At 45.8% G+C, this 15,434-nt stretch overlaps 1 protein-coding gene across 9 annotated transcripts in view; it reads right to left on the bottom strand.

Moving 5' to 3' along the window:
• The window catches only part of AMBRA1 (autophagy and beclin 1 regulator 1), a 187,212-nt gene that overhangs the window by 97,274 nt on the left and 74,504 nt on the right, over positions 1-15,434 (bottom strand). For all 9 annotated transcript variants that reach the window (XM_069091534.1, XM_069091532.1, XM_069091531.1 and 6 more), the window contains 2 exons: positions 6,317-6,397; positions 5,348-5,448 (listed from right to left, as the gene is read on the bottom strand). In XM_069091534.1, the coding sequence (XP_068947635.1) occupies positions 5,348-5,448; positions 6,317-6,397 (182 nt within the window). The remainder of the gene's footprint in view (positions 1-5,347; positions 5,449-6,316; positions 6,398-15,434) is intronic.

Below are 15,434 nucleotides of genomic sequence, written 5' to 3' on the forward strand. Positions count from 1 at the left end.
GGGGGAGGGAGCTAGGCACCCTCGGTCTACTGGGTGCTGAGCCTAGAATCTACTTCTGCAGTGGCCTGAAGCTCCAAATGAAGCCCTGAATCCTCAGGGGTTAGGCCATGACAGGAGAAGTCACAATGACCTTTCTGTTTCTGCTTCTCCAGTGATCAGGTAAAAGAGAAGCAGTTCACATTTAAACACAGGGCACACAGGTTTCTTTACAAAGTGCTTTTCACCCAACACCACTGTGAGCAAAGTGATGAAATGACTGATTCTTATTCCCAGTTATTCTTATTTTTCCTCTTCCCAGATAAAGAAACTGAGGCTCCTAAAGATGAAGCTATACAATATGGCTAGGAAATGAAAGGCAAGACTGGCATCCAGGTCTCCTGACCTTATCCCATTTTTCTGGGTGTTCTGGAGTGAGCTCTAGCCAACCTTTCTGGCCAGCACCCCCCACCTATTCTGCTACCCAGCAGGCGTGCCTACTTTCTCCCTCCCCACCTTGCCCCCACACCCAGTACACACACGGCCTTCCCTCTCTCCCTTCACTTGGATAAATGCTATATGCTCTTTTAGGTTTGGCAACTAAGCCAACAGTGGTGCAAAGCATGACACTAAGCTAAGCTTAGAGGGAGTCCCAAAGGTGAAGAAGAAATGGTTCCTGTGTTCACAGGAGCCTGGGGGATGCAGAGAAGGTAAAGGGACATGTACAAGTCACCTGGGTACAAGTCCCCAGAGCCCGAGGAGCCCTTCCCAGCCACTTGAGACCCAGTGGCCCCACCTTTCACTGAGCTGACTCCCAGTTAACATGTGGCTCCCTAGCTACAGTGCGCTCTTCGAGGGGTGTCTCCAGCTCTTGGTATCTCCCACAGCACGGCGGAGCGCTCAGGAAGTAGTGTGGCATAATGGAAGGCCAATGGACTCAGGGACTGGCCTGGATCCAATTGTGGGCAATGACTTCTACCTGGTGAAGATCTCCATCCTTGGGCCTCCCTTCCTCATCTTTAAAGGGAAAGGGAGGGTACCTTCTAGCCCTCAGTTCTAGGATTTTGTGCTCCCATGAAATACTTGCTTACTGACTAACAAAGAACATAAATTAGCAAAGGAACCCAGCCAACTCCATCAACAAACAGGGAGCAGTTGGAACCAGCACTTTTCAAAGGACCAAGAAGAAATTCCCTGAGAGACGGCCACCTATAATAAGGGAAAGAAGAAAACAGTTTACAGGAAGATTTGGGGGATCCAATATTTTCTATAGGAAACCTAGGGAAAACCAGAGCATCATAGCTTAGAAATAAAAGCCTAGGCCTCAAACTCCTTTCTTAAGACTCTTATGATCATCTAGAGGCCAAGAACAAGTGGAGTGAGGGCTAGAGAGCAGAGAGAACCAATAACTAAGCTTCTAGTGACAGAAACCAAGTAAGGGGCTGGGAGCTGGAAGGCCAGGGAAGGCTGGGGTCCTCAGGAGAGAGGCTGTATCTACTTGCTGGTTTCTGGGGCAACCAGTCCAGCCCCTTATCTCCTTCACTTTTGTCACTGGAGCAGAAGGGAAAGGTAATTAGGTTAATTATTAAAGCAGCACCAGCTAGTGTCACTACCACTAATTGTCCATTTATCCAAGTTTTATAAACAGTCATTTTAATTGACATCAAGTTGGAACATGTCATTTGTGCTCCACTTGTCTGGCCCATGGATCAAGAACCTGAAGGACAAACGTTCCTAGGGTTCTAGATGTACTTCAGGAGGTATCTCCCATATCTGACACAAGAGCTGAAACCTTGCTTTTTTATCATAGATTTCACATTTAAACGCATCTAATAGAGGATAGGCAACCTTAGGTACTGATTATGACGCAAATAAGGTAACAGACATCCATCTAGCTCACTAAATACAACCCCAGATGGCAAGATGAAGAACCTTCCAAAGACTGAAAATGTTTTCCTGTTGGCAGACCCTCCTATCCACCAAGTCAAGACCCCAAGACACTCTGGCAATGGTATTATTGCAACTAACTCTCCCGCACTAGCTAAAAATTGAATTTTTAAAAGTGGAGAAGGGAAGGAAGGGGGAAAAAGCCCACTGCAAAAAGGACAGATTTGCTTTATTCACACCAGCCAGTAACCAAGATGCTGCCTGAGCCCAGAGCCACTTTTTTTTTTCCAACAAATTTATTTATTTATTTGTTTTCAACATTCACTTCCATAAGTTTTAAATTTTTTCCACCTCCCTCCCTTCTCCACTCCCCCCTCCCCAAGATGGCATACAATTTGATATAGGCCCCACAGCCACTTTTTTTTTTGAGGGGGAAGGCTGTGCAATTGGGGTTAAGTGACTTGCACAAAGTCACATGCCTAGTGAGTGTTAAGTGTCTGAGGCTGTATTTGAACTCGAGTCCTCCTGACTCCAGGGCCGGTGCTCTACTCATTGCTCCACCGAGCCGCCTCAACCCCCACAGCCACTTTTGAACCAAGACACTCAAGAAGACCCCAGTGACCCAGATCTGGGAGCTTGCAAGTCCCAATACTCCCCCTATCAATTTTAATCAAAGGAAAAAATTAAAAAGCATCAGGCCCCCATCTGCTGGGGCAGATGCTCATTAGGATAAAAGTCATAAAGATAATGTAGAGCAAATAAATAATAGTCCACATAACCCTCAGAAGAAAAATCCTCTGTTCTCTGTTTTCCCATTAATGAGCCAGGCTGCCAAATGCTGAGTTTCTTATGCTACTCAATGAGGCCCAGACTCAGGCCAAACAAGCCCCTCTGACAGATCCTCCCTCCTGGCTTCAAAGGCTCTTCTTCCTTGGACCCACATTCCTGATGGCCTCCTGGCACTAGCCTGGCACACGCTTCTCTCATGCTAGCGAAACCACAACTCTCACTATGCTTACACTTTAAGTGTGGATTCTAGTGGTCTAGTGAAGAGCAAACTGGACCAGTCAGAAGAATGAACTAACCAGGCAGGCAGGCAGGTAAGCAGCATTTATTGGGCAATGCCCACTAAGCACCTGTGAGAAGCTAACAAGCCCCTCCACCTAAACCCTGGGATCACTGTGGGCGGCAGTTTCCTATCTACAAAATGAGGGGTTTGCCTAGTTGATCTCTAAGATCTAATCTTCTAGTTCCAATTTTTCGGTTTCTGTAAGCCAATGGGCTAGAACTGAAGGCAGGCAGACCATGGTCTGGATAGTGCATAAAAGTACACGCTGGAAGAAAGGGCAAGAGGCAGCATGAAAAAGATGATACTCAGCTGCTTCTCTGGTGGCCCTGCTTCCCATCTCAATTTGAACCTCATGAGAAGAGAAGGGAATAGATCCAGATTTCCTCTAGAGCTCTGCCCACTCATCCTTGGCTGTTCATCCCAAGGCTGGAGGCCCCTGGATGCCTACTTGGCACGACAGGAGCTGCAGGAGCACACACTGGCCCTCTGCACAGAGCCCTGGACAAAGAAGCAGCCTACAGAGGCATGCTCAAAAGCCCAACCTGGAGGAGTAGGGTCACAGGCCAATTTCTCTTCCACTGAAAGTCACTGTTACAGCAGCTTCCTGACAAGCCAAATACTGGCATGCCAGAAAGAAAAATTCAGGTAAAGTCTGGGATGACCAAAAGTCTCTAGGAAACCCTCAGCAGGTCTGGGAATTCACTCAGCTGCAAAGGAGGGCAGGGGGAGTTTGGGGAGTCTCTGTTAAGTACTATATAAAGTAGAAAAAAGATACAGGCCACAGGGAAAATGCCATGTAGAGTCCTATCCTGAGAGAGGACAAGCAGTCATGGGAAGTTCTATGTAATCTGTGCCATTTTTTAAACGTCAGAAGTGGTCATTTGAAAGGAAATGAGAAGGTGAGAAAGGGCCCATGCTGATGTGGAAGTTGGTAGGTTAATTACAGGACAGAAAAGCTCAGTAGATAATCTCTACATAGCGGAGGCTATAGAAAATGGAGATAACCAGTATATCTCTGCCAATGTCAAGTGCCTTCAAATCCTGGCGACCAGACCTCCTGTCCCTGGGGCCACCTTGCCTGCTCTCATGAAGGAAGCCTGCCTGGGCTAACCAGCTGGAGCCATCTGTAAGGGGAGCCTCGTCCCTACATCCTGAACACTACACAGCAGTGTTCAAATACGAAAATGGGGCTAATTTCTGTCAGACCCCTGGGGGTGGAGGAGGAGATCAGGAAATGGGGGAAAGGAGTCACTGGAGGCGAGGAGGGGAGAAAACCAACAAGCAGCTGCTCCGAAAAGCTAAATGCCAAGGAAATATAGATTTGCCCAGAGTGGAGGAGCAGGAGGTGCTGTGTGGGGTGGTGAAGGCAGATGTCTGGAACAAAGCAGGGTGGAGGGGAGCTCTGCTGGGTTGCCTGGCAGCAAGTGACTATCTTCCAGCAAGGAGTTCCACGTGCCATCCACCAAACCATATAGGACTAACTGGCCAGGAGGGACTCAGCAGCTTAGGCTCTGTTCCCAACCACCAACTGGGGAAACCAGAGGCTATGGCATGTGCCCCAACATGGCATGGTCTATCCAGCAGAAGAAAAGAGAAATGGAACCTTGGGAGATGAGAGGACACTGAGGCCTCCCAGGTGAGAATGGAAGAGAGCCAATGCTGTTCCTTGGCAGGATCTCCGACCTTCTCACTTTCTCTGCTGAGTGTACGGATCCCCAGGCTCTCTCGAAACAACCTAATGACGAAGAGCAAATCCCAGTGCCTGTTCCACTGGAGAGATCCCGCAGTGCCATTGCTCTCGGTGCACAGACTCTACCCATCTGACTAGAGGAGACAGGTCAGTAAGCTACTCAGATTCCCAAGGCCTTCCTTAAGAATACTCGATCCATTTTGTGCCATGTGAAGTAAGCTAAGCCAGCACCCTGGAGCTCTTGTCCCTCTTCCCTCCCCCTGCCTCGGAAGATTCCAAGGCATTTGGAAGCCGCATATGCTGGCAGCGCCAGAGGGTTGGAGAGGTGTGCGTTAAGCTCCTAATTGAATCACAGGATCTGCCTCGTGAGTGTCTCACCAACCATAACATGAACAAGACACCTTATCATTCGATTAGGACCACTGCTGAGCCCATCATCTCTACATTATGAAACAATTGGTTTAAATTTAAAGGGGGTGGGATGGGGGGAGTGGTATGGAAAGGTAGACAGGAAGCAGACTTCTAAATGAGTCAACCACTAGATTTTGTTATTTAGTAGTCTCCTCGAAGTCTATTAGGAGTTAGGAAATCCTCGCAGAGCATTTTCAGGTAAACACCATGACAAAGAGCTAAGAAGCTTTAATATCACCTACGGGCAGCCAACACAGGTGCAGAAGCAGGAAGCTAGGTTTGCTTCCCAAGTCATGAAGGAATCACTTTCTTACCTGCCAGAACTCTATTAACAGAGGAATGAGTGGCCAACCCAGGCTGTCCTCGTTCATGGAAAATTCCAGCATAAGGCAAGTACTCCGGCAGCAAGAAACGCCTGCAGAGAAAAGTCATCACATAAAAAATCGACCATGGACTACTCATTACAAAACAAGTGGGATCTTCATGGGCTCACCTACTAGGCCCAAAGGTCTGAGGCTCTAGGGACCTAATGCCATGCTGGAATTGGACAGGGCCCCAAGAACTTCTCAAGCTGATGATGATCATGATAAGAATGACAGCAATTCACAATGATTTGACATTTTAACATTTACAAAGTACTTTTCATACATTATCTAATTTATCTTCTATCATATCTCAGTTTTTTTCTCTGCTTTTCCTAGTTGAATAAAGCTTCTCCCTTATTGTTTCCCCTCTCTAAATTACCTTCAATTAAAACATCCTGTAAGTCTACTGTCAATTTCCAAGATGGTAGCCTGCAGTTCACCAAGGGAGGAAGGATCCCAGTGAGTCCCTGAATACCTGAACTAGAAGACATCTTAGGGATCACCCCTTCCAAGCTCTCTAGGGATGGATATGGAAACAGACTCAGAAAGAAGTGACTGGCTCAAGGACACATATAAAGTGTATGAAAAAGCTGGGGTGAGAATCTAGGTGTGTGGCATCCCACCTGTGGGCTCTTCTTCTACCTCCTCTGCCACTTGGATACAGGGCTAAATAATTCCAAACACTACTAGTCCAGGGGTCAGAAATTAACTTTAGGGGAAGGCAGGTAGCACAGCAAGTAAGAGCACCGGCCCCAGAGTCGGGATCCCCTGGGATCGAATTCAGGCTCAGACACTTAGCACCACACCCAAAAATAACTGGCTGTGTAACCTTGAGCAAGTTACTTAACCCCAATTGCTTAAAAAAAAAAAAAGAAATTAACTTTAACATTTCTCTTTGGCTGCCTACACAACTCTTACCTGGGGACAAAGCGTCCAAGTGAAGGAGCAGACATCCTTGCATTACGTGGTGCTCGGTGCCGAGATCTGTCTCCATTGTCCCTGAAAGAGAGGAAAAAAACCAACAAATTAAGGGAATCACTTGAGTCAAATCACCTTCCAGGCCAAAGAGCAAGGACCTGACACAAGCCCCTCTGGGTAGGAGAAGATTCCATGATTACTCTCTGCTCATGACCTCTCTACAAACCTCATGAACCCCAGACATATTTGGACTTTCCAGAGCAGTGTGCCTACAAGACTTCTAAGCGCCTTACCAAGCACCTTTATTAAATCATTAGAATAATCATTAAACACATCTCAGAACAAGACAGAGGAGCAAGAGGAGGAGAGGCTTTCTATGGCCGATAATCCTGGAATTTTGTCAAGTCTCAATTTGGAGTCAAGTATGGTGTCTCCAGAGAACTGCCACAGGACAGACAGATTTCTTTTCCTGGATTAAATCAGGCAAAATGACTTCAGTGTCAGGGGCTCCTGAAGAGGAGAAAAATTACCTCATCAATTCCACTTAAAATCTGACTCCCTCTTGGGATTCATTTTAGTCCCTGGAATAGATATGAGAATGAAAAGGGCAATTCTTATAGAGAGTAAAACTGGAGGCGACCAATGGGGGACCTTAAGACTGCTAGAAAATGCAATGCTAACTCAGGTCACTTGGACTGAAGGGAAAAAGAAGACAATGGCTAATGTTCTTTGAGGATCACCGGCTACTTTTTGTCCTCCCTTATCAAGCATCATGATAAGAAGTGTTGGGTTTGTGGCTGGGAACTACCAAATCCTGTTTTCTCCCACTGTAGCATGCTAGAGGGATGCCCTAAGTGTGTGTGGGGGGAGGTGCACATGCCATCTTGCCCTTGAATCACTGACTGGTAGCCACAAGTGAGAAGGGCCAAGATACCAAAGATGGCTTTGTGTTTTCTTCCAATGAAAAGCCAAAAGTAAAGAGGTCTAGCTAGACTGAAGAATTAATTAGGGCCTAACCAGCTTTACAGAATAAGTGAGCCTTTCTGAGGCAAGGTGGACCACCCCAGTTTCTGAATTCCTTCCTCTGGGTTCAACCAGTAAGATTCTGCTGGAGCTGGCCTGTAGCCAAAATTTAAAGCTCCTCTTAGATTTTGAGGATCCCCAGGGGAGATCTCAAAGCCTAAAAGAAAAAGCCCATCTTGGTTCTTGTTCATGGGTACAATGTAGCCCTTACAGATCAACAGCAGGAAATGGGAAGCCTATCCATTAACCAGTCTGGCTGTTAGTACTTCATCTTTGCTTCCCAAAAACACAGTGCTGCTCTTTCCCTCGGACCTTGCAGCCCTGCAGACAGAAAGTAGAAGGAGGGACCAGGACGGAAGGGGCAGGCCACAGGGGAAGTGAAAGATACCTCAAACAACTACAGAGAACCACTGCCAAGCCAATCGACTTATCCAGTTGCTCCTTGAGACGGGTCTGTTTTCTCATAATTATATTTCAAAACCTATTAACAAAATTTGCTGGACAATTTCCTTCTGGCCCAGAGTAAAAATTTTAATCTGCCTTCCTTTAAGTCTCAAACTTACTAATGAGTAAATAGTTCTGCTAGCATAATTCAGGGGACCTGCCAGAGAAGTCAGTTCACAGCCTGACAGCAGTCCTTGCACTAAAGACACCATTCTGATGGTTGGGTTAAAAACCATGAGAAAACAGTTCGACCCTGCAACCAGAATCTCAGATTTCTGGGTGAAGGAGAGAGAGCTCGGGCAAATGGCTCTGTGATTCCTTTCACAAATCAGTCAAGGGAAGAATTTTCTATGTCTCTATGTCTCCAAATAAGATATATATTCAAACTCTGAGGAGATGATCACAACCTTTTGCTCTCTGGTGTTAAAAAAAGATTGTCATTATTCTCTATTTATTCCTAGCAAGGACAAAAAAACAGTGGCCAAATAACCATCATTTCTTGCTCTTATGGCCATTTTTTTTAATACATCATAAATCCTACAAGATATTTAAAGATGGTTGGCACAGTCGAGAGCAGAAAAGTCAGATTACTTGAAGGTAACATCCTAGCTGTATTGATGCTTATATATACAAATCTAAGAAAATATCAACGTCTTTTTGACTTGGTTTCTCCCTCCTACAGAAAATAAACACTACCAGCAGACTGTGGCTCTTCAGTACTTTGGAATTCCTGGGGAATGCTTCTGCATAAAAAGAAGATAATGCTAAATGATACCAATTGGCTTGGGAACATGAAAAATCACAGCCTGAAGGCTAAGCCAAGATCTATAAGCAAAGAGTGATAAGAAAACAATGATGGATACAGTAGATGGAGCTGACTGGTAGCTGCCCAAAATATCAATGCATCTCCCTAGGTTTATTTAATGTTTTTATTAATAATGAGGAGGTAGAAGATAAATGGCATTTTAATGAAATGAACAGAAGATTTCACATTGAGAAGTGATAAGAACTCTTAATCCCCGAACTAAACAGAGTGATCAGAAAACTGTGACACACAGCAAACAGATACTGCAGCAAACAGACACTGATGAGTATAGAGGGAAGAGTCTAGAGTTAGAGGGCCTGAGCTAAAATTCCTGCACTGCCTCTCCCTGTGTGACTTCACTGGGCCTCAGTTTTCCTGCAGAATGAAGGGCTGGTACTCAATGACTCTTTAGGAATCATCCAGCTCTAAATCTATGTGGTGTAAAACAGGTGGGAAGAGTAAATGAAGTCATTCTTAGAAAAATGAATTAAAAAAAACTCAAACATTGATTGTTCAAGAAGGACCCTAAATACAATCCTGACAAAGGGAGCCAATCCTTTAATCAATAAGCATTGATTTATTTATTTTTCTGGAAGGGAGGAAGGCAGGGCAATTGGGGTTAAATGACTTGCCCAAGGTCATACGGCTAGTATAAGTGTGTCAAGTGTCTGAGGCCAGATTTGAACTCAGGTCCTCCTGACTCCAGGGTCAGTGCTCCATTCACTGTGCCACCTAGCTGCCCCCAATAAGCATTTATTAATCACTTGTTTTGTACTAGGGACAGAAGACAAAACAGGCCCTGACCATTTTGGGGGTTTCTATTCTCTCTGGAGAGACAAGAGGTACATAGAGAACTCAATTCAAAAAGGTAGAAGGTAGAGAAGACTAGCCATTGGGGGGGATCAGGAAAGGCTGCATGTGCCTCTGAGCTGAACTTCTAGATGCAAGAGAGGCCCAGAGATAAAAGACGTAGCCCAGTGTGACAGTACCACAGACTGGGTGAAGGAGAATGAAATGTAGGAAGGCTGGGAAAGTAGGGGCACCAAGTTGTCAAGGGCATTAGATGGCAAAGAAAGCAGCTGATCTCACTCCTAGGGATAACAACCACTGAAGTGACTGAGTTGGGGAGGGCACAGTCAAGCCCGTGCTTTAGGAAAATGGCTTTGGCAGCTGTCTGGAAGACAAGCTGAAGATATGAGAGACCTGAGGCAAGGAAACAATGAAGAAACTATTGTAAGAATCTAGGCAAGCTGTGATGAAGGCCTGAGCAAAGGTGAAGCTCCAGGAAGGAGAGAAGGGGACTGGCCAAAGTAACATTAGGTCGAAGCAACACAACTTGGCACTTAACTGGATGTGTGGGGTGAGGGAGAGGTGAAGAATAGTGGTGCCATTGAGAGAAATAGGGAATTTTAGAAGAGGAGTGGGTAGGAAATCATGAGCTCTCTTCTGGACATGTTCAAGGTGAGATACATCTGGTTTAAAATGTCCAACAGGCAGTGGTGATCAATGTGACCAGGGCTCTGGAGACACTCTGGGGCTGGATATTCAGATGAGGCACATGTGTGATAATGAAACCCTGGACAGCTAAGGAGGCTGCCAAGTGAGTGAATGTACAGAGAAGGGGACCCAAGGCTAGAGCCTAGAGACATGAAAAGGGGGCAAAAGTGGACAAAAACCCAAGCAGGAGGGTACTCAGAAGGAAGAAGAAGGACTAAGAAAAGGTCACTGGCAGGTATGGCCAGAGCGAGTTATGAAGTCAGAATCCAGGTCAGTCTGCAAGCATTTATTGTTTACTAGGCATCAAGTACTATGTTAATAAGCATTTAGAATAAAGACAAAGGAGAACACAGAAGCCCCAAGAAGCAATAGGTCTAACTGGGCAGATGTCAAATAAACCCCACCGATAAGAGAAGATGTCTACTGTGTAAATGGGAGGTAATAGGGGGAGGTGGGACAGGAAGAGCCGCTGGAGGAAGGAGACAGAGTGCCTATAGATGCAAGAGGAATGGCAAGTAAGAGGGGTGAGGTGGAATTCAAGAACAGCTGGAGGACATGAGAGATTGCACTGGGGCCAGGGAGTGCAGGGCTTTCCATGTCAAGGAGAGCACTTTCCATTTGATTCTGGGGAGAGAATGGAGCTTCTGAAGTAGGAAAGGCGACATAATCCTACCTGAAATCCTACCCCCTCCCCCAGTGAGCAGTGGAGTGGAGGCTGCACGGCAGGATCACAAGGCCTGGCACACTGGTCGGAGGTGCCAGGAGCCGGGCACCAGAGTGGAAGCCATGTGATCAAAGAGAACAAGAGAGCTTGGGAAGGTGGAAGCAACAAGCTTTGACACCTGATTGGATCTGTGGAGCAAGAGGGAGGCCTTGAGGGCAACACAGCAGGATCAAGTCTAGATGACTGGAGGGATGATGGCAGCCTCAACAGTGACAGGGAAGTCCAGAAGATGGGATCTGAAGGGGAAGAAATGAGGTTGGGTTTCTGATACAAAGAGCTCACCCAGTCCAACATTTTTAAAAGGTAGCTGGAGATTTGAAAGTGGGACTCAAGAGAGCAGCTAGGACTAGGTCTACAGAGATGATGGGTGAACTCATATGAGCTGATGGGCTCTCCAAGTACCAACAACAGTAAGAGCACCCATACAGTGCTCTGAGGTTGGCAAAGTGCTTCCCAAGCTTCTTATTGGGCCCTCACAACTCTGAGAGGCAGATGCTATCATTGGCCCCATTTTATAGATGAGGAAACCAGAGCAGGCAGAAGATAAGTGACTTGATCAGGATCACACAACTAGTCAGTGTCTGAGGTTGAATTTGAACTCAGGTCTTCCTGATTCCTAGCAAGACAATATAAAGGGAGATCAGAATGAAGATCAAAAGCCTAAAGGGACAGGTCAGAAGAGAGTTCAGAACAGAGAGAAGGAAACTCTCTGGGCCTTAAATATTAGAGTACAGACATCTCAGGGCAGAAAAGAAGCAAACAATAGAGCACCGATAATGCACCCTCTATCTACTCAGCAGTATGCTAAATTGCTGGGAACACAAGAACAAAAGTGAACCGGGGCCTGCCCTCAGAGAGTTTATATCCTGCTAATCTCTGCATAAATTCATGCCGAACCAAGTGCTGAAGCTGAGGGAGAGCCTGCAGGTGGGCAGTAAAGATAATGACTGATCATGACATATGTAGAAAGGGAAGTTGTATGTCATAGGTAAGGGGAAAGACATGACTTGCAATAAAAGGTAAAAAGGACAGCAGGGCTGGAACATGGACGTGCTGGGAAACTGCACATTCAATGAGTCTCTCGACAACACATACCAGAGCTCTGGGGAAGGAGAGGAAGAAAGTAAGACAGGCTGAATGCCAGGAAGGGACTTCCTAATCAGGAAATGCCTGGAAAGACTGTTTGCTAGAGGGAAACAGGGAAGATTGAAGCGTTGGGGCTAGATGTGGAGCAGACCAAATAGCCTGGAGGGGTCCTTCCAATTGACAGGTAAAGGTCACAGTGAGAGGAGCCTCTTTGGACCTGCTCCCCCACCTCAGAAACCTTACTGTGATCCTTTCTCAAGAGAAACTTCTTCAGGGAAACACCAGAGAAATCCTCATCAATTGACGAGGCAAGGCTGCTATAAGCCAGCAGGAGAGGAGTTGGCTGGGTTATTAATGGCTTTCCTGGGTGTCGAGCTGTGCACAGTTCTGATTACCTCTCAGAGGGACACTGGGGAAGGGTAGGAGGGCAACAATAAAAAAGCCTTTATGAGACAAAAATCGCCCTTCAAACAATCAAGAACTCAAGACAAGTGCTGAGTCCAAGAACATTCATCTCCAAAACAAGAGAAAACACAGCAGCAGCTCTCCTGCTCAGGGCTTGGGAGTAATTGCCTCCGAGAGAGGCTGTAATATAAAGGAATGAGAAATAAACCTCTGGCTCAGCCTGCTGCCTGTGTCCTGACCAGACAGTCAGGTGCTCACTGTTTCTGGCTGACAAACAGCTCTTGGCCGAACCTTTTTAAAAAAAAAAAAAAAAAAGGGAGTTAAAGGGAACAAAAAAAAAAAAAAAAAAAAAAAAACCACCACCACCAACACCAACATTATCCTTCTGACTGCACATGGCTGAAAATGTGGAAAATTAATCCAGTCTTAATAAGGAAATTCAGAAATAAAAAGACCTCCTCCTTGTATAGCTACACTCTGTCCAGCCCACCTCCCCCATCCTGGGTTAGGAGTCCTGGCTAATGTGGCCAGCACATCTCACTGTCCCAAACTAAATGGCACAAAGACCTGGAAGGAGCAACCTGCCATAAGGCTTCCTTTTCCTTAGGAGCCTTAACTAGGGGAGGCTCTCCTAGAACAGAAGAAATTCTTTGTCTCCGGAGATCAGTCACATTAGGTAAAGAAAATGAAAACTACCATTTACACGTTGGGCCCCTCACTTTCCATACTTTTTTCATTTAATCAGCATACATTATGCAACAGTTTAAGCTCTTATTATGCTCTTCCTATTAAAAAATAAATTCTCTTTAAGTGATTACTATCTGAAGGGGGGAGGGAGGAGATCTAGGCCTTCTTTCCTTCTATTTTATCCATTCCCAATCCCCTCATCCCATCCCCTCTTTCCTTAAAGAACAATGTTCTTATGGACTCAGTCCACAAGGGGAAGGTGCTTTTCTAAAGTTGCCCAACAACTAGTAGGAAATCCCTAATGAAAGGCTAGGACTCGACACACCAGCTACTCCTCAGCCACTTTCAAGACACAAGGCGTACCTTTGTTAAAGCACGAGTTTATTTAGCACCCACATGTATTATCTCATTGTTCCTCACAAGAACCCCAGGAGGTAGGTGCTGTTAGGATCCCCATTTTACAGATGAAGAAACTGAGACCAAGAGAGGTTCAGTGATTTCCTCAGGGTCACAAAGCTGCCAAGTGCTGAGGCAGGATTTGACTCCAGGCCCCTCTGCCACATCATTTTAACCCCTGGGCTAATGGACCAACAAAGAATCTGCAAACAATCCCACGCTGATAACACCACTGGAGAAGCCACTCATTCTCCTTGTAAACTTCATTAGTTCACCATTAACTGCAGGAAAGGACTGAGGGATAAAAGAAAGTGGCTTGTCAGGCTCCCCCCTCCCCCTTTCCTTCCTTACTAATAAGGCTGGAAAGCTAAATGTTAATCTCCTAGAGATCAGCTCCAAAGGGCCGAAAGCTTAGAAAAAACAAGTCAGAGAGAAAATGAACAAGAAGCTGCAAGGGGTGGAACATCCACAGAAGATAATGCTCTTGAGAAAAGCCTTTATAGTTAAGACTAATGGTCAAAAAAGGGGGATGGCAGGTTGTTTTTGTCCCTCCTACTTGGAACACCACAATCACTGGATACATGTGGCTGCCAGGCTGCCTAACTCCAAGTCAGCCTGGTACAGCCACAACACTGAAAACACGACCTTTCCTCAAAGCCTCACCCATGCTTGAGGCTCTCAAGAGCCCCCGGGTTGGACACTAAAGGATGAGAGGGAATCCTGACTGTTTAAAGCAGTTTGTATCTAAAAGTAATTAGACAATATTCTGCCCAGAAACTCAGATGGGGCAACTCTCTGTCCCCTTCCTTACCGGCCAGCCATTTACTTAGCATCAGAGCAGCCACTCCTGCCCACATCATCAAGTAGGTAGGATATTCTTAGCTTTGGAAATTCAAGAGAACAGCATAGGGAGGCAAGCCACACCCTACCATCTTTACAAATATTTCATTTTATCATCACAACAAACCTGAGAGGCAGGTGCTGTTATCTTAATTTTACAGAAGAGGAGACTGAGGCAGGCAGAAGTTAAATCACTTGCTCTGGATGACACAGCTATTAAGTATCTGAGATTGGATTTGAATTCAGTTCTTCCTGACTCCAGGTCCAGGGATCTCTCCACTCTATCACCTAGCTTCTCATTCAGAAATATTTCTCTTAAGGCCTACAGTTTCTCCCACTGGTGAGTCCCTCCAGGAGCCTGCTCTGTGGCAGGGCCCTGATCTTCTCCTGCCCAGCCCCGCCCCCCACCCCTCCCCCCAGCCCTGTTCCTGGCTTCTAGACTTCAGAAGCATACCCACCTTTACTTTGGGTTGGCTTCCCGAATGAGAATGCAACCTCTCAGCAGGCAAGGCTTACATCTCTATCCTCAGTATTCAATACAGTACATGGCACACAAGTAAGAGCTTAATAAATGCTTGTTTCCTTCCTTCCTTGGGAATACCCTGTAACACCACCAACAACACACATACAGGATTTCTGGGTAGGAGAAAAGCAAATACAAATGGTGGGATTGGGGGGAAAAAAGTTAAGATATTATAATGGACTAAGAAGATTCATCTCTCAGCTGAAGAGAGAGCATCTCTCTCACGGGTATATATCGTCTCCAAGCAAAAGTACAAAGACCAGATCCCACATCAGTCATGTTAATCAAGCTAGCACTTCTGCTACCCTGTACTCAGGAGCAGCAGTTAGGGAGCCTAGTGGACAGAGTGCTGGGCCTGAAGGCAGGAAGACTCTAGTTCCAATCCTACTTCAGACATTTACTGGCTGTGTGACCTTGAAGAAGTCACTTGACCTCTCTCAACCACAGTTTTCTCATCTATAAAATGAGAATAATAATTACACCAACTTCCCAGGGTTGTTGTGATGACAAAATGAAACACTATTTGTAAAGTGCTTTGCGAATACTATTAGCTCTATTATTACTGCTGGTGTTTTTGTCATTGCTGGTAACTGTTTCCAAAAGTTCAATCTAACTTACAATTGTGTATGTGTTGGGATGATAATACCGCGTACCTCTAATGGCTACTTTGTGGATCAAATCAGAAAAT

Source organism: Petaurus breviceps, unplaced genomic scaffold, assembly GCF_028583685.1.
Source record: "Petaurus breviceps papuanus isolate PSGF00001 unplaced genomic scaffold, PetGlider_PUasm1.0 188, whole genome shotgun sequence".
NCBI classification, from domain to species: Eukaryota; Metazoa; Chordata; class Mammalia; order Diprotodontia; family Petauridae; genus Petaurus; species Petaurus breviceps.